The following is a 20,541-nucleotide window of genomic DNA, read 5'->3' as shown; positions in this document are numbered from 1 at the left end:
AAATGCAAGAATGACCTACATAGCAACAGCTTAACACACACTTCAGTCAGTGCTATGGCAAATAAACCAAATCTACCAAACAAAAAAGCAATCCCCACATTTTTCCCTCATCGTATAGGCAAGCATTTGTGCAAATGTACTAAGAACCAGACTGAGGAAGTGATTACCAAAAATCATCCCACCAAAGGCAGGTCTTTTTCATCTGGATCAGCTCCCCAGTCTGATTCACCATTAGCCTAACAGAAACCCAAACTAGCACAGTTTAGGACCTACTGAATGGTAATAGACTGCTTTTTTCAGCATGAGTTACTATTTAAAGTGCATTTCATCTATAGCCTCTGTTGCTATGCAATGCCTTGGAATACTCTGAAGTCTCAAGAAACCCGCAGCTCTGGCCAATGATTTTTTGTGCAAATTAAGAATCAATTTTCTTGAAACAAGTAACTTATTTTAGTAACTCTGCTACCAAAAGGAGAGGTCCTACTCCTTTCTTGTTCTCACCTATGTGGTCTTGTTACCTCTTTGCATGATCCCTTCTATCAACTAGCCCACAAAAAAAACCAACAAACAAACCACAAAGTGTGAGGGGGGCGCAGGGGCAAGAGGAATGAACACTCTTTTGTTACTTTAATAAAGCATCAAAAAGCCAGACAAGTACCAGTGCAACAATAGGGAGAAAAGGAGTGGAGTAAAGTTTCCCTTTCAACAGTACAGACCTTGCAGCTCACAACTCTGCAGTCTTGTGAAGCCTCAATAACTACAGCCATGTTAGGAAAAATCCTTTGGGTGTGACAAAGCACGACATTTTTCAAGTTGGGTAATTTATATTTACATTTTTAAAGCAAGAAGACCAAATCAGGGCTACCTGATCTTGAACTAACTTTGCATTAACATTTGAGCTTGTCATAGAGAGATCCTGTCTATTTTCACCATTCTGTATTAAGGGCACTTTCAGGGTTATCAGTTGCAAACTATAGCACCGCTAAAAAAACCCAGAATTATTATAGGAAATACCCTCTTTATGCTTATAATAATGTAAAATAAGAGCTAATTCCTAGTTATTTTAGCTCTTCTACTTTTTTGAAGTCCAGTTACAGAGATCTTAGGCACCTTGGGAAGGTACATAACACATCATATTCCTGTATTGATTTTAAAAATCACAATAATTTAATGATACATTACACACTTAGACTCTAATTACTATCCAGAACAGACAAGTACAACAATCAAGGTTTAAACTGTACTATACATCCACCAGAGGGAGCTTAAAGCTTACAGTCTACTGCCTTCACTGCATTAAGACAGTATTTATCTGTACAACGAGAGTAAAGTACAGTTCATTTTAGGCTTTAAAGAAAAAGCCAGCATATACATATTCTGCACACAAATTTCATATTACAAGAATACTGGCTTAGTGAGCCCAAGAGCCCTGTACATCGGTGCCTAGCACCTCCTCAGCACAACAGGGTTAGAAATGTACCCCAAGTACTCATCATGCTTGGAAGGTCCCCCAAACACACATACACATTCACTGTTTTCGTTCTAATTGTCTCCTTCATTCTCTTCTCTACCATCCAGCTTACAAGGAATTAAAAACCAGTGAATGTAATTATCAGGGGCTCTTTTGGCATATTGAAACTATTTGCAGCTACATCCCTTCCACAGAATCACAGAACATGCTGAGTTGGAAGGGACACACAAGGATCATTCAAGTCCAACTGCTGGCCCTGCACAGAAGCATCCTCAAGAGTCACACCATGTGCCTGAGAGCACTGTCCAAACATTTCTTGAACTCTGTCAGGCTTGGTGCTGTAATCACTTCCCCCGGGAGCCTGTTCCAGTGCTCAAACACCCTCTGGGTGAAGAACCTTTTTCTAATATCCAATCCATACCTCCCCTGACACAGCTTCAGGCCAGTCCCTCGGGTGCTGTCACTGGTCACCAGAGAGAAGAGATCAGTGCCTCCTCTTTCTCTTATGAGGAAGTTGTATGGTCTGGTATGTACCTCTAACACCCATCTGTTCTCTCTTCTGTCCTAAAAGTTACCCGTAAAAAGTTATCCAGGACAATGATCATCTTTCTGGTTTTAGCACAACAAGCTACTGCCCCAAAAGAATAGAACTCCTACATGACACAGTATTATAAATAAAACTGCATCCTTTCAGCTACCATGACTGTGTGGATACAGAAAAGGAGCAGCAGCAGCACCTACTGATTAGATCCAGCAGGACTACTGATTTAAATGGCAGCTATTCACTCATGGGAAAGAAAAACTGAAAGAAGACAAGAGGCAGACTAGCACTAATACTTGCAGGACCACTAAACTTACCTGAAAGCCTGGATTACTAATAAGAAAGTAATGTAACTCCTCACCTTTCATATCAACAAGCTTATTAAAAAAAAAAAAAGAGAGAGAAAAATTAAGGCACAGTATCAATGACTGAATTGTAACAAATCCAATAATCATGTTAAAACATCTAAATCCTGCACATGCTTACAGATATCTCATACTTTCTCTGTGTTGTTGTGAAAAACTCCTTCTGAAAGGGAGGCGTTGGAACAGGTTGCCCAGGAAAGTGGTGGAATCACCACCCCTGGAGGTATTTAAGAGACATGCAGATGTGGCACTTGGGGACCTGGTTTAGTAGTGGACTTGGCAGTGCCGGATTAATGGCTGGACTAGATGATCTTAGAGGTCTTCTCCAACCTAAGTGATTCTATGGATCTATTTAAGGAAAAAGCATGGAAAAACCAAGGTCTTTGCTACCCTTCTCACTCCGCTTAGCAGAACACAGGTAATCATGAGGATTCACCATCAATGGTAAATGAGCCAGTAGAAAAAAAATCTTTTTGAAAAGAATAAAAACACTAAACTTTAGGATGAAATAGAGCCTGTGAAGTAAAATGTAGAAAACACCTTTAACACCTCACAGTCAGAAAAGAAGACTGAGAAAAAAAAAAAAGAAGAAAAGAGCTGGAGTTTGAGGTTCTCTGTATTAAGGTAAACAGCGGACAGAGTCCTCAGCAGTCAGCATCTTTCTAGTACTTCCGGGATACAGGCAGGCAGATGCAGTCTGAAGGAATGTGTTGGCACAGATCAGTCAAACAGAAAAGCTGTCCAAATCATGGGTATAAGCATATTTTTCTGGTGTAGCCTAAGCATGCTCCAACTTTACCTATGAAGACTGAATGCATGGGGAATGACTTACAGCTCCTTCTGCACATAATGATCAGTTCTGCCAAGAGCAGTCCCTCAGTCTGCACCTCAGATGCAGGCAAGCCTTCCAAAAGTTGGGCAGTGATCTTCAATGGTAGAAAAAGAGAGAGATTTGGCTCTTATATCCTTGATAAGGATCTTAATAGTTTTCTTTCACAGATTCACATAACACCCTATATTTGATTTTTCACTTTTTGTACATTGAAAAAAACAGTAATACCAGCCCACTCTTGGCTCACATGGGTGTTACAGCAATGAGACAATTATTTTGGAATTATAAGAACTATTACGTAAAACTAATCTCAAGTCAGGTTTTCCCTTCCTTAACTATTAGACCACATACCTTACAAAAATCTGAACATAACTTTCATGCAATTACCTTTTCTTTCCAGTGTGATAAAAACAAAACTTGATTCAGGTCTCAATCAGAAATAAAAGTTTCTCCTCAACAAGTTTGAGGTCAGCACATCCTCTTTAAATCCTGTTTCTCACCACTATGAAAGTGTTACAAGAAAACAAATCATGGATGAAGCTCCATCACCCCTCTCCAGTGCACCAACATTGTTCATCACAACTGTTTACCTCAGCAATCCAAATATAAGCAATCCACTCACCCGAAAAATGCAGATGTCACAAATGCAACAAATTAACAACATTAAACCCCCAAATAGCACAGGTTCCTCAACAGCCATCAGTGTACTAGTAGGTATTTAACTAGCTTTCCCACTCTTACTGCCTGCAATCATCCTTTTGTATCATGGGAAGATAAGGACCACGACCAGATACAGCAGGACCATTAATTCCATAAGTTTATGTGTTGCCACTTTTTTACCAAAATAACCTTCCTTATATAATACAGATTTTTAATTTCTAACTTGGATTTTTTTTTTTTTTTTTGCTCCTCACTTTATGGTACACAAAGGACAAGGAGGGAATGACTAAAAACGCTAAAAGATTGGCTACTAACACAAAAGGTATTACAAATTATTTATAATATTAATTCATACTGACACGTGGAGCAGGAAAGTAGTGGATATGAGAAAAGGTCAGACCAACTGTCATGGAAAATACACACATGACTAGGAAACATCTGTTGAAGGTACACGTGGAAAAAATAAGGTTAAAAATAAAAGAAAATCCTCAAGCTCTTATTTTACATAGGAGTAGTTAGATGTACATAGAGGATCTGAAGCTACACATATGTATTCAGAAACACCTGTTTTGTACAAGCATTTCCTACCTCAGTAACATACATCTAAAAAAAAATATATGTAATTATGACTTGCCAGGATGGAAAGTGCCAAGAAATTAAGGTAACAGGTACACAAGAAAGGAAACAAATGGGTTGCAAATATGAGATGCTCTCTTCATAAGACTAAAGTTGAAGTCACTGTGTATTTGCCAGTAAGAGGCTGAAAAAGTACAAATGTCGATGTGGTTTAAGTCTGTTTTTTTAGCTCCTTCTCCTTACCTGAAAACACTTTTTGGTTTAAAAAAAACCAAAACACCAAACCATATCAAATTCCACTCCCTCCCCAAGCAATTTTGTTCAGGCAGTTTCATGTTGATCATCACAAATATAAAAAATAGAACATTTTTTAATCATATATTGTAAGTTACATTATTTTCCTAATGGTTTGAGATTATAGAATAGAACCGTGGGATCACATAATAGTTTGAATTGGAAGGGACCTTTAAAGGTCATGTAGTCCAACCCCCTGCCATGGGCAGGGACACCTTTACCTTCCACTAGACCAGGTTGCTCAATGCCCCATCCAACCTGGACTTGAACCCTTCTAAGGATAGGGCATCCACAAGGTCTGTGGGCAACCTGTACCAGTGCCTCACCACCCTCATTGTAAAAAATTTCTATCTTCTTAGAAGGCCAATAAAAAAGACTGAATTGGCTTCTGACATATGAATCTTGACCTCTTCAACATCTTGTAGTTGAAGTTTGTTCAGTAGTTTGTTCTAATATTGTTGTGGATTCCAGAGAATATTTGTTATTGGTCACTTAAGACACTGATAATATCTTAATAGTAACAACTTCTACCATTCAACATTATTATTAAAATCAATAATGGGATAGTTTTTTATTAAATGATTTAGTTAGCCAGCTTGCACTGCTACTTCTGCATTGTAATTTTGCTAAGAAAAATCCAGCTCGTGATCATTTATAAACATAAGGATGAGGTGAACAGCATTCATTCCTTGCAGACAAAAAAGCTTGCTAGAGACAAATTCCGATTTTTTAGACTTTTGCTATGGCAGGACAGCACTGAATACAATCAAAGTCAGCAATCTTTCTACAATTACACTGGGGGAAATCTGCAAATTAGCATGTCACAAAGAAAGAGTCACACACTCCTCCAGATTTTGCTGCTTGAGAGAACACAGAGGGAGTACATTGGAGTGATTTAAGCTGACACCCACAGTATTCCCACCTACTTCAAGGTCCCCTATGAACAGTACAGCCTAAACACTAGTAGGATTATGGAAAGGCAAACATGACTACTAGAAGAATTTCCTTGGGTTTAAAAAAAAAGATCAAATTGCTTGTACCTGCTACTACTAAAGCCAAGTAGGAACCTTCTTGCCAAAGGCAATGTTTATGTCTGCAAGTAAAGCACATTACAAACTTTGACAAGGGCAGAACAAAAATCTGACATTTCTACTGAAGTGTGACTTGGTAAAATTCACCATAAACTCTCCAAACTGAGCTTCCCCAATATGTAGGGGAATCTTGCCTTCCTTGCAGTCAAAAGGTAAAATAAAACTGTTCCCGAACTCTGGTCTGTGGGACATTATCAGCTTAAAAAAACCCAGTTAAAGACATTCGCTCTTCTTCAGAATGGTGTCTAGACTCTGTGCCTCAGAGAGCCTGGAAGTCTGACAGAGTAGAGCAAAAGCAACTGATCCCCAGCAATACACAAGGATAAGCAAAAGCCAACACAGTCGGCAGTGGCACCACTGTGTCTGGACCTTGCTGACAGCCACCATCAGGCAAGACCCACTCAGAGAAGTGAGGAATAAAGGAAACCCAGATGGCTCACCAACATGTCCCAGCAGGCAAGGAAGTCAAGTAACAGTGAGGCATATGCAAAGGAGAAAGATCATGAGTAAACTTGAGAAACATGTGCAGGGGAACACCATGTGATGGTGATAACATAGTCGCGGATTATGGGCAAAAATAGAAGGAGAAAGAGGAAAAAAAAGAAAAAATAATCAAGCACATGGGCAAGTAATAATTTTTAACTAGTGCACATACTGCCTTTAGAACAGCTACATATATTACTCTATCCATGTAAGCAATTGTTATAGCTGCAACATAACTAAATAAACAAAAGTAGTTGAATTTTTACTTACCATATGTGCTCTTCTACTAAGATGCTCAAAACCCCCAAAAATCAGATTTCTGTGTCTTAAACAATAAAAGCACCTTAAGAGAATTACTCCCCAGCTGCATAGGTGAGTTATAGAAAAGAATCAGACTCTCAGAATAAAGAGATTCCAAGTTTAACTCTACCAAAGTCATATCAAGCAACATGCCCCAAGACTGCATTACTCTGACTTCTGTGCAGTCAAGTCATAATGAGTTTCCATTCCAGTTATACCAGTCACACTTTTCAAGTGTTTTAAATAAGCTTTCTCCTACAGTATATCACAGCACACTCAAGAACTGTCACTTGTCTTATTAAAATAGCTAATCAAAGAGAATAAATATGGGGGTCAGGCATAGAGAACTGGACAATTAGACACACTCTTGTTCTCAGATATTCACTCTACTTCTGTAGCAGACTGTGACACCTAACAATGCAAGGACGCAGATGCCACAAGCCAACAATTCAAGCTACATGAGGATGCTCAGCTCTGCAGTGTTTGGCAGCTGCTTCACAAGTAGATGAGACGTTCCAGCCTTGGGCACGAGGCCAGAAGGAATTTAGGCAACTGCTATCAAGAGCAGTTTCTGCTGTCCCAGTCAGATCTGTCATTATACAACTGCTAACCTTTGAGCAATAGTTAAGTTACTACAGAAAACCTAGCTAGCATAATGAACAACTCCAACTACGTTCCAATTGCTTCCTTTACACTTGCTTTTTGGAACAATCATTTAAATTACAGTAGTAACTCATCTTCCAATTTAAAATATAACAATCTTGAAAAATAATCTTGGATAAGTAAGATGAAATAAATAACTTTGAACCAGACGTGCACTAGAGACAACACGGTGGAGATTTAAAACTTTCTGAACAAAAACTTTCTTTGATTTTTTTTTTTTAAATTCTTTCCCAAAAGTAATTATTACTTAAATAATTTAAACCCCAGAGTGCCCAGTATTTTTCGGTATATATTTGGAACAAATGTGTGACTGCTGGAGCAATTGCCTCCTACACATCTACTCACTCACGTCTTGTTTTCATGCAGAAACTTAACAATAGGGGAAAAAAGACTATTTTTTTCATATCAGCTTTTGCTTTGTATTTTGGAGCTGAAGTACTTTATTATGTCTTTTGCAAGTAAAACAGGAGATAAATTGTGCTTTGTGATAAGATCTATTCTCAGTTTTGAAATGGTCTTATATAAGATATTATATATACACACATTAATTGACTAAAGAGCCAAAGTAAATCAATTGCCATCAATATCAAAACATTTTCTGAGATAAGACTTCCTCTCCAAGACAAGCAACAAAAATTGCTGAGATTTTATTTCTCTACTAACAATTTGACCCACACTTATAGACTATTACAGGTCCTCCACTGAAATTACCATTCATTTACATGGACAATACGCTTCAGATACATGACTTGTGGTAACCAGTCTGCAGAGGAACTGCTTCCACTGTTCATGTCTGCTTCTCAGCCTCAAAACAGGTATCAGAGATCTCCTGGGGACGCAAAAGGGAGGAACACAAAGTGGAATCTCTGTTCAAGGAAGCAGGACCATAATGGAGCAAGAGGAAAGAACAGAGGATGATGAAGGTATAGCCATCAGGTAGCTGCGACAAGACATTGACAAACAGATGCCTGTAAGTGGTCTACATACCTGGGTGAGTTGTTCATCCAATCAGCTCTGACTGCTGTCAGTCGTCTCACAGCATTCATTTAGAACTTTTCTAACCGCTGTGCACATTGCTCAACAAGAAATCCATACATTCAACTAAATTAACATTACAATGCCTCGTGCCAACCTTCTGAGAGCACCAGATGAACAGGATCAGCCTTTACTCCATCCACCCCACAGAGGATAGCTACAGCAGAATTTGGGAAAATGACTGAATTCTGCATAGCCCAAGAGTTGCAAATTTAGGCTCATCAGTGCTGGACCAGAGCCCCATATAAGGTTACAGAAAGCCTCATCGTTCCAAATCCAAATCTTTTTAAAGCATTTAATGTTAAAAAATAAAATCAATCTGCTTTGACTTCAGTAGAAATCACATATCACTACTGCAGTAGCACAGGAACCCTAAAAACACATGTTACTAAAGGACACAAAAAGTCAAAGTAGCCCTTACTACAACTGCACTCACACTAGCCTCAAGTCCTGCTCTCTGTTTCCCTCTGTTGTGTTAAGGTCAATTTTTTCTGTTGTGTTAAGAGATGGGAGATTTGGCAGAAATTAAACTCCCCTGTATTCAAGCTGGTCCTCAGATATCAGAGGGGCTGGCAGTGGCTGGCCTTACGTTCTGAGTGATAGCCAATTTGGCAACACCTTCCTCTGACCATCTCCTGGAGCTGGAATGAGCTTGGCCTCAGGAGGAGAAGGGCTGGCACGAACAAACCAAGCTTTTCCCTTGGCTCCCACCAACTGCAGGTGCTTCTTTCTTTCCCCACAAGGAGGCATGGAAGATACACACTGGTCCCAAGTTGAGACTCTCTGTTATCCAAAAAGGTGGGAAGGAGAGGAGTCTCAGCATCAACACACACTAGAGACTTCAGGGTGGACTATCCCCATGACAGGCCCTGGTTCTCCAGCAAGAGATAGACCCTAGGCCATTCACAGCCCCCAAAATCCTAATTACAACTTGATCATAAGATTCAAGTAGCTCAAGTCTGTATTGCCTGTTTCTGTGCCTACAAGACAGCATAGACAGGACTTAACAAAAAGTGCCAGGATAGTAACAATGAATTTCAATACAAAGTTTAAAGTAAAGAAAGAACCTTTGTGACCCCTTTTCTACTAGACAGGAGATCATAATAATGCTGGTAATGGAAATACTCATTTTCCAAAATTCAGATGTACTTGATATATAACCCATTTATTAGGCTCACAGTACATCAAATACAGTCAGCATCTACTCTCCTTCTGAAACTTCCTATTGTCTGTACGTGTAGAAGTGTCTAACAATAGCTATTTTTTCCTACTGTCTGATTTCACATGATACTTGCTGAAAGAACAGCTATAACCCCCCCCACACACACACTGCTGCAAGGGTGGTATTATTTTTATTTGCGTGTAGCCTTCTACAGTAAGCATGTGCAGATGGAGTAGGACATCACAGGGGTAACAGGATATCACATGGGTAGCCCCCCTTCTGCCTCACATATAGCCCCCAACACAGAAGTCAAAATTCATCACCACATGAAATATTTAAACTGACACAGTGATGCAGTTTGGTTTCTGAGTGTTTTAGGCTTTGACTCTCATTACAAAAGCATTTCTTCCCACCAAGCTAATGAAGAAAGGCAGGCACACAGGGAAGCCAGATTCTCTGCCAAAATTCAGGTTTTAGTGCTTCCTCCTCCATCCATTTTGATAAAATGTAAAAACAATTTTGTCCCATCATAATTATTTAGGAAGAGTTGATTAAAAGGAAGGTAAGGCAGTCTTTAGAATTCTCAGAGTTTATCTAAATTTGATGTGAAAAACTCCTTTGGTTTAGTGTACTTTCAAAATGGCATGGCCTAAAACACCTACCTTTATTAATGGCTTTTAACTGTTAGGGTATTAATAAAAACCTACAGACACAAGTAAAATACACACAAAATACAATATCTGAATCATGTAAGCAAACAGAAATGTAGCTACAGACAAAAATCAAAGTTTGGCAAAAAAAAGAGCAAAAAGATAGAGACCAGAGGAGGAAGCTCATCATCTGTGTTAGGTGGAGGATAAGGAAACCAAAAGAAATTGTGAAATCGAAATGATTTTACAAAGATAATAACTTCTTTCCCTCAAAACCAGGAAATATTACACACTTGCACTGAACATATCTAGAAAAAGCTCCTTTCCCGTACATACTTGAGATGGTAGGATGTCCTTTACTTTTACCTTGTTTCATCACTTTGTTCTGCTGTTACAGCCTGAACTACGTTACATAACTTCTTCAGTATCTCTGTATTCATCCTCTGATATACAGAACAGACACATGACATGTATTCTGAGAAAACATCTTCTAAAAAGCATTTTTTTACGAAGAACTTTTTTTTTTTTTACTACACATAGAAACATTTTGGGATTTTATTTAGAAGAGGCAGTCTTTAGGACTCCCTTAAAGTAAGTATTTGAGTTCACTCTAAGAAATCTGCATAAATTAGCCAAGTCTCAAGTTCTGAACAGTCACAGTGCAAACATACTTACTGAAAAAATGATTGTGAAGAAATGTGGCCATAATTTTATATTTTATTCTCAGTGCTATTAGAGGGAGTGTTATTGTAACATGAACAGAAGACTAGCTCCAGAAACAATACTGTCATTTCTCTTGATACCAGAATTTTATATTTATATATTTCCCACTAAACAATTCATTATCCTGAAGCTACCCAACATCTGTTCCTAATCCCACTTAAAACAACCTCAAAAAATAAAGGGTTTGCATCTTAGCCTCCCAAATTCCCTCAGGAAGAAGCACATTTGTTTTTTAGCTTGGGCCTTGGTGGTGGTTGTTGACAGGTAAGGAAAGTACTATTCTTCCTTCACCAGCGAGGAGTGTCCATGTCTTGTAAACCTATTTGCACATTTCCTCAATAATCAATAATCTGGGAAGCTACCAAGATTATGGTTGAAAGAAAAGTCAAAGAGGAGCAATATTATTAGCAAAGAAAGCAGTAGAAGCCAGTGACTGAAGAGATGACAAAGGTAAGCTAAATGTGAACAGTTAAGATCCTAATGACAAAAAAATAACAAAATGATGATGCAGAAAACACAGAAAGCTCTCTTTGCACTTAAGATCGGTGAAGATTAATGTAATGCTTTTCAGCCACTGCTTTAACAACACACCAATTCAGCTTTAAGGCACCTAGCATCAAACCAGCATCTAGCTAGAAGGGGGAACATATTCCCCCCCCAGCCCAGGACCGCAGTCCTGTTGCAACAGAGCTACAGGTCCAGTCTCCCACCTGGACATCTCCATTTTCTGTATGCACATACCTACATATTGACGCTGTGGAGAAGTCCTCATGAAATCTAACAGTGACAAATGTGTAAAACGTAGCAACAACAAGAGGAAACTAACTGAGCTGTAAGGTGAAACCCAGCCCTGGCAGGCAGGGTCTGCCGGCACCACCAATGACTGGCTGAAGTCATGGCAAGATGAATGAGGAACTGACTTAAGGGACTATGGGAATGCCAAAACCACCGATACATGACCAAGCTGTGGCAGATTAGATCTGGGGGAAGTTCATACCAAAACCTTCAAGATCACCTATTTGCAGAGGCAGGCAAAATCAGCAAAAAGAGAAGAGCCTTTGCTGCTTGCCCAAGGCAGAGAAGCTACACATGTAGATCCTGGGTCAGAAAGGATGTCACTTCACCCCACATCACCAGCTTGGACACCTTCCACCTCTCCCCAGACAGGCCCTGCACAGAGGGATGACTTCTCTTGTGCTGTCACAAGACAAACTGGTGGCAGCTCTGCAGTAACTCATCAATGAGCACATAAATGAGCCAGTGCGGTTTGTGTTTTTACAATTGTTTCTGCTGCTTCTTAGCTTTGATACTGTTTGCATACCATCACTAATGCCACAATTAACAGCATTTCCACTCCTAGACACATGGTATTATCCTATTCTAGCTTTGGCAGATCATTCCAAAAGCCAGTCCAACTCACTAACCTAGCAGATAATCAATCCTGCAAAAAGATAAGGTAATGTTTTTTCTCTGACACTCACTGTTAGTCTGGTTTAGGTTTCTGTGAAAATACAGCCTATGTCTGTGTCACACTTACAAACATGCGACTATGGATATTCTTCACCTTAACCAAGCCTTTTGAAATCCCAGAGACTGCCATCACAATCCACAAAATTCCATGGCAAAAAACCTTCTACACTTCATCAATTTCACAGTCACAGATTAATTATACAAAGCCTTCAAGAGATCCTGACATAAGGCATATTTTCAACTGTGCCTCTAGCATTTTGCACAGCTGCACGCAACGCAATTGGACTGTACGACATAAAATACTGAAATCTATAGTTTCAGCACAAATCATGATATATCTTTAGCCTTTCTTCATATTCAGTTTTATAGTTCTGCAAATTTTGAACTTGGTAGGCACCACTAAACCAACTTATCTGATTTACAAAGTATCAAAAGCAAAACAACTTCATTCACTTCCTTCTATGTTAATCTAAACCTTTACTTTATTTTCTATTTTAAAAATCAGGTTTGATTTGATAAGAATTATACCTGCTACTTCCTTAGTGATTTAACAACATAGTTTGACCAAAATTTCTTTCAGGAGCATAGGCAAGCTTTCTCATCTCAATCAAGGTAGTAGAATTGTCTATAAGGCAACACAGTGAAAATTACTTCAATGCAAAAACCTTTTCTCCCTGCATCCACTTCCCAATCTAGTTCACTATGCAACCACTCAGGTGGGTATATTACTACCCTCTGTTTTGGCAGAGCCAAAGGCAGCACTGTACAGTGGCCACTCATAGTTAAGTCTCAGAAGTAGGAAAGTTTGGGCTTTTTCTGTTTCAGAGGCAGACAGGAGGAAGAAGAGGAACTATGTAAAATACATCTTCCTGCTTTCATTTCCTAAAATCTCTATCTGAACAACTACTCCCTATTCAACAGGATGTTTTAGACAGTTTGAAGGGATTAAAAAGAAGCAGAGACCTGCATCAAAGTCTCCGACAGCTCATATCTGACACCTTCCCTTCTACACCACATCTCCCAGCATGTATGTGGGTTTATGCCACTCATACACCCCACCGTGCATGAAAATCACAAAGATCTTATGTATACCTAATTCAGATAGACTTTTTAGAATCAAAACACTGTCAGAAACTGATGAAAAGGAATATTTTACTTATCTGCTTGTGACAGGATCAGCTCAACTTAATAATCAAGAGGATTTCTTCTACCTCTCCATAGGGAAAGCTGTTAATTAACTAATGAACACAGATTAGCATAACGACGATAAGACTCTTAGGAAGCAGGTTAAAGGGAAAACAGCAGTAGGTGGTGCCTGAAGAAGAATTATCCAGATGGAGTTGTGGACTAATGAAGCTCCCTGGTAGATAAATGTAGAAGCAAACACACAGAATTTACATTGATTATTCAGAACAAAAATATAGAAATATGCCAATGCAACTGTGACATGTCAAATGGGTGCAAAATATTATACTGATTCAAAAAAACAAACACTCCCTCCGTGAAATGGTCAGAGGAAATAAACCCTAAGCATAAAGAACACCATTTCACTAGCTTTTAATTTCATCAAACAGTATCTTTACTTTCCAAAGGTCTCTATCAGTTCTCACTTCCCTAATCTCAATCTTCATCCTTAGCACAGATATGTTCCATGCACATTTGTTCTCAGCTCCCAGGTAAAAGTTTCACTAGCACGATGCACACTGCATGAACTTATCTCCCAAGCTGTAATCTGAACTGTGTGCCTGTAAAATGCACCAACCATAAAAGTTCTGAAGCAAAAGATAATACAGCACACATCCAGCTTGTTTTGCAGGTGATGACTTGGAGGATTTCCACAAATCTTCTCAGCATTGGAATGATTAATTTGTCCGATTTCTTCCAAGAGGTAACCTGCCATAACAAAAGCAGAGCTAGTCCACCTCTCCCTTTCACCCTTACTATGGAGCCATGCTTCACAGTCTGAAAAACTGCCCCACAATGAAAACAAATTGCAACAAGAAACTGAACTTCCTTGTGGAAGTAGGAATGTCATGGCCCTTATGGAAAATGGACTGGTTTATTATGTCAAGCTACAGAGAAGCCGTGAGATGGTGGAGAATTAACGAGGTTGGTTGGGCAAAAACACAAGCTAAGCCACTTGCTTATCTTGCACCTGGGGTTAAGCAAGGCGTAACAACTGAATGGTGCCTGGGCTGAAGTGGAGGCCTCACAGCCCAACGTTGTCTCAATGAAGTGCAGAAGAGCATCCACATCTCTGTGCCAGCCCTTAGCCTCATTGCCCCTTCACCGTGCATAACAATCCTTGTTATAGATCTGTTCCTTTAAAAAGATAAATGGGAGTGAAGACCTGGTAAAGGTCAGATGGCCTTCACTGCTCCCTCAGCCAGGTGGAGGAAGATACTGAAATGCCATGGTTCTGTGCTGCCTTTGTTTAAACTGTAAATTCTATAACTCAGTTTGACTGAAGGTAATCAGAGACCCTCTTTATCCCTTGTTTACATATAAAAAACCACACCCACCAATATGAAAATGAGAAAACAGCTGCCCCCATCCCACATCTATGACAGCAGCAACAGATAGTCAATGATTTTTTACTACAGTCGCACCTCCATTTTTCCACGGACTATAAAATTGGTATTTGAAATTCTCCACTGTGGAAGGATAAGAACACAATCCCACTTCACAGACAAGTCAATGAGCTTGGTCCTCCCGGCTCCCCAAAGCAGAGACGCCTCTTTGGTAAGATTTGCACCTGACTGTGTCGGATCACATCCGTGAACAACTGTACATAGCACTATGCACTTATAATTTGTGCATCTAGTGCATTTATCATCAGCAATCTAACAAATGCTGCTTCAATAAATCAAACTATTCACGAATCCATGACCACAAAAGTTCTTATTCAATGCAACCAGACTTATAGTGCCTAACTGGTTATAAATTAGAAATAAAGCACACCCAGCCCCTCTGATTTCTGAGGACCAGCTAGAAGGGAATGGGGGTTGTTTTCTGCCAGTTTCATGCACTTACCACAACAGCCCTGATCTCCAAGAAAGGTAGGTCAAAAAGAGCCAACCATACAAATTGTCATGGTTGATGGTATAAACAACTTGGTCTTACTAATGTGCCCCCTTATACTCTTACTCTATAAGCTTATTTGAACATCTGAAAGAGCAGTTTGTATGACTACCATCAGATTACTCAACTTTAGCCTGAAATCTCCCTCAGAAGGGCAGGATAAGCCACTAAGTAGTACCCTGAGAAGATGGTAATGTGTGAATCCACTCCACCCCAAAAAACAGATCACAGTGAAACCAGACCATTTACAAACTTTTAAAGAAGGGAATTCTTCTGCAAAGGCCTTTGCTCAAATGTTCTTGAACCTGTTAACGCTACCCAGAGTCACAGCATATAGAATAACTCAGCATGACAGGAAACTCTGGACCTCACTTCACTCAATCCTCTGCCCAAAAAAGAACTCGTTTCAAAGTTAGATCAGGTTGTTCAGGGCCTTGTTCAGTCAAGTATTAAATATCTCCAAAGACGGGAGATCCCATAGCCTCTCAAGGTAGTCTGCTCCACTGACTTTGCGAACTACACTTACTGTGACTTATATTTTTTTTTCCTTCTCTCCAGCTGGAATGTTTCTTTCTAAAACTCATAACCTCTTCTCTTTTCGGTGTGCACCTCTAAGCAAAGTCTGGCATTTCTAATATCAAGACAATCTGAGTTAGCAAGTAAATTGTACTGTGAAGGTATATCATACACTTGAGCCAAGCTGACAGCTCACCGCTAACAGGGACAGACCAGCCCTGTATGTGTCCCACAATCTAATTTCAGCGCCCCTGTTCTAGCTCTGCAACCTAAACGGCTCCACAGACAGCCAATTTGTCTTGTTAACCTGACAGAAATCCATTCCCTTGTTTAGTTCCTATGTCATCTCAGCAGTACTAATATCTTTTGCACAGGGTCACAAGGGAGAAAGTGGAGCTGCAGGTAAGAACAGAGCACCCCTTTTTGGAGGGAGGCGGGTGGAACATGCTATAGCCTATGACTTTCCATTTAAGTGTCACAGAATATCATATGCTAAAAAATTTCAATCTGCTTTAATAAACTCTCAGCCAATAACTAGATAGTCTTAAGCATGCTTCCTACTTCATCCTCTCACCTCTGGGATGACATTTACATTTCTTTCCTCAATAATACAACCTATGTCTTCTGTCATCCATGAAGACAGTTATTAAAATAGTGCTTAACTAGTACTAATCATATTTGGCATTAATTACCATCTGAGTCAAACAGAACATAACAGATAGGAAATACATTTGATTAGGGATGTGATGCCAGTTGGAAATGGAGGAGCAGTAAATTCATTCAGTTCATACAGACGCCGATGTCACAGAGGCCAAAGGAGTATACCAGCCTGTTGCACTGAAAAACTTCACAGCAAAGCCCTAATGGAGATTTTATTTCAAATAAACACCACTTAGCTTTACTGGAAAGGAATTAGGTACCCCAAAAAGCATATACTTTTTATATACCAAATATTCTCACACACACCAAAAAACTGTCACAGTACCAGCCTTCCAAAGTCACATTTGGCAGCTAATGACAACATAAGTTCCATCTTTTATAAGAACTCTTCAATTATACCAAATTTCAATAATTTCCCAAACTAAGCCTTTTCAATGCGGGCTACCCAGAACCTGCTGAAAGGTGTTACTGATAACAAAGAAAAAGCATTTCCATAGACCTGTAGAGAAGCTTGGTGAGAGAACAAATTGAATCTTTCCAGTTTTTAAACATGGCACACCATGGTTTGTAAAGTCCATAAAGATCAGCAATGTATAAGATCAGGACTCATGTATCCTTTATCTGACACATAAAAAGTAATTTTCCAAAGGCAAACTCAACTAACCCAGATCAATGAAGAAAAAAAAAAGAATTATGAAATACTTATCAAAGATTTAGAGAGCTCACAGTAATCCATACCTATCCTCGAGGAAAGTTAATTAAACTCATTCAGGTCTTTTTATTAGCACATCTAAATTTCTCTAGTCCATTATTTTCCTACAGGCTCAATATTTCAGTCTGAAATCAAGACAAGTATCACGTAAATCACCACTCCCTGCTCCATCCTTTGATACACTGCACCATTTTTGATGCATCCCTAGCCAACCGCATTTTACAAGGACTGCTCCGGTATTTTACAGGATTGTCTTACCTGCAACAGACTGCCACAAGAAAACCTCGCTGAATCCCTCTACAGCTTTCTGCCCAGTTAAAACTTCTGCCATCTATTGTCAGACCATTCACAGCTTAAACCTTTCCCATTGCTCCACGTATGACTCCACTGCAAGGTGTTGACCTCTACTCATGCCCTCCACCACTAGCACCAGGTTCACCATCCTCCCTCCCCCAAGTCCTCAGATTTTTACAGAAATACCTTTCTAAGTGATCCCACCAGTTTGCTTGATCAGTTCACAGCCTCTCAACTGCCACACACAGATACTTCCTGCCCTCTTTTGCCAAACAGTGCAGTCCTCTGGCTAAATGATATTCAGATCATCACTGTCCAGGAGCAGTCCTGAAACACAATTACACCTTTGTTTTTTGCACATTTGCTAGCAAGAAAGAACAGGACCAGCGCACATAACCCTCTCAAACTCTGGGGTCTCGCAGTCACCTTTGTAAAGCACCTGGTGACCTGCACTCCTCTCCTCCAACACTCCAAAGACCCAATGATTTTTAAGAAGGAACACAGAGCAATAACCCTATTCTCACAGCTCTTCCACAGCCAACCCTGCTTAAAGCCTGACTCTGGGTCCTTACCCTCACGGAGAGCTTTTGTAAATATCTTTTGTGCAGCTTCCTCAGTAAAAGCCATCTAACTAATTCTTGTCAGTTTAGTGTTGCCTGTAAAACTTCCAAGAACAGATGTGGAAAAGAAATAAGTAAAAGCTAAAGAGCACAACAAGTCAGCTTTCATACAGTCAGAAGATGATGGGAAGAAGCTGGACAGTCAGCAAGGATCCTAACATCCATGTGCTTGCAGATCCAAGATATATTTTACCAGCAAGTTGAGCATCTATTCTTCAACAGAAGCATAAACATTATCATAACAGGCGTGTATCTTTTCACTGTATTAATACATTTATTTAATTTAACTCCACAGTAAGTTGCTTGTCTGTCTCTATGATAGCAGGGCTATGCTAGGGAAACAATGCCCACACAACTAATATTTAGTCTTCCAGCACAAATGCAAGACTTTGGAGATATCACTCCACATGCTGTTGATTTGATACTGAAAATTACCTAACCACCAGCTTCATTCCACACACATGGTCTGTCTCATAATACTTATTTCCCCTATGCAGTCAAACACTTCTGGCAATTACTGCAGCTGTGTTATTTTTGAAAAGGAGATACTTTATGAGAACATCTAACAATCTATACAATCATGTTTTGCAAAGCATGCACGAATCAAAAACAGCTCAAAGCTTAAAATGCATCACTGGTCACATACTTTTAGAAGTATTTCTGTAAAAGGAATAGTGCTTGTTGCCAAGCTATCTATCTTTACTTTCCTGCTAGGAAACACAGTCAATGTTTTTCAGGCTTTGACTTCATAAAGAGTAACACACACGCATTTTGATGGGACACCCTGCAGTAAAGCTGATCACCTGTCGCTTTACAGTCAGGCTGTTTCAGCGAGACATTGAGCTGCCATTGTTCAGGCTCTGGCCATTGATTAATTATTGATACCAGGCAAACTTTACTATTATTTCTTTGGGTTTTTTGAAACCCCTAAATATCAACAACTTACAAAGTTTATTTCTATTGGAATTGCTTTTTGGTAAGATAAGTTCTGTGGGGAAGGCTTTCAGCTGGACATTTTTGGAAGATCTGGAAGGAAGACCTGTAAACTATACTAGCCAACATACAGCTTTTCATTCAACTAACAAGTCTTTTACAAGGATGTACAACCAGGATGTCTGAACACCAGCGGTCACTGCCAGTACCCGGCTGCATCACATTTCTGATCTTTTGCCATATGGACTTAATTTTCCACGCCATTATGAAACTAAGACAACATATTCACAGTCAGCAGGAATAATTAATTGATAATAAACAGACCAGGGTGCGAAGCACCATTAATGGCTTTGCTTCAAGACCGCAGCACCGTGAACCTGTGGCTGCTCGGTGCTCTTCGGCTTAAAGGAAAACTCTGGAACGGGATCGCGCCACTCCCGAGGCTGCTTCCACGCTGCCCCCGGCGCCTGGCAGCCCGCGCTCGGCTGGGGACGGGCGCGATCTCCCGCCGCCCCTCCGCCGCCGCGGGACGTGCCCGGGGCCCCGGCCCCGCCGCCGGGAGGGAGAATTGCTCACAGGCAACTTCGGCGAGGGTCTCCGCGGCGGGCAGTGGCGGTACGGGGGCTCAAGGACGGGACGCCTCGCAGCCAAGGTGTGCAGCGCGGGGCGCGGGCAGAACCTGCCCAGGGCGGCGGGAGCGGGCGGCACATGGAGCAGCGGCGCGGCGTGCGCGGCGGGGCCGGCCAGGCTGCGGGGCCACGGAGACCGGCCGGGGAGGGACAGGGAGGGACGGAGCCCGGCCGCCCGGGCAGCGGGACGGGGCGGTGGGGGCGCCGCTCCCCGCCGGGCTGCGCCCCGAGCCCCGCATCCCAGGGGCGAGAGCGGCGCGAGCGGAGGCGGGGAGGGGAGAGAGGTCCGGCACAGGCGCCCCTCCCGGGGCGAGGCGTCGCTCCGGGCGCGGCCGTGCCGCCGCCCGCCTCACCATGAGCACTTTGGCCGCGTTCTCCAGCTGGGCGATCACCTCGGGGGCACCCCCCGCCGCCGCGGCCGCCGCCGCCATCATGGTCTCTCTTCAATGACGCGCCATGCGCTGCATTCTGGGGCGAGGCGGCCGCGCGGCCAATCCCGGCCCGGCCCGGCCCCGCCGCGGAAGCGAAGCGGCGGCGCCGCCGCAGCACCGCGACCGCTGGGCGGGGACAGCGCCCGCCCTGCGCTACCCTCCCTCCCTCCCTCCCACCTTCCTTTCCCCTCCCGCCTTCTTTTCCCCTCCCCTCCCAACCCGACCGGCCGCTTGCGGGGCCGGCCCGGCCCGGCGCACGCGGCGGGACCTGCGGAGCCGCGGGGCAGGGCAGCCGCCGCCCCCCCGTCTTGTCGAGGTCACCCCACCTGCCCGGCCCGCAGGTTGTTAC

The 20,541-nt window shown here is 41.5% G+C and overlaps 1 protein-coding gene across 2 annotated transcripts in view; it reads right to left on the bottom strand.

The window, feature by feature from the left end:
• The window catches only part of XPO4 (exportin 4), a 74,717-nt gene extending 54,504 nt beyond the window's left edge, over positions 1-20,213 (bottom strand). The window contains exon 1 of one of the 2 annotated variants that reach the window (XM_027677191.1): positions 20,115-20,213. In XM_027677191.1, the coding sequence (XP_027532992.1) occupies positions 20,115-20,195 (81 nt within the window). In that variant the 5' untranslated portion in view covers positions 20,196-20,213. Of the gene's footprint in view, positions 1-19,456; positions 19,516-20,114 lie in introns of those variants that run through there. The other variant, XM_027677192.1, reaches the window with a different exon arrangement.
• Between the last annotated feature and the right edge of the window lie 328 nt (positions 20,214-20,541).

The sequence above is a fragment of the Neopelma chrysocephalum genome, unplaced genomic scaffold (genome assembly GCF_003984885.1).
Source record: "Neopelma chrysocephalum unplaced genomic scaffold, ASM398488v2 Primary Assembly neopelma1_43, whole genome shotgun sequence".
Taxonomy (NCBI): Eukaryota; Metazoa; Chordata; class Aves; order Passeriformes; family Pipridae; genus Neopelma; species Neopelma chrysocephalum.
The sequence above is the reverse complement of the archived record's forward strand: the minus strand, read 5'-3'. Positions and strand labels throughout refer to the sequence as shown.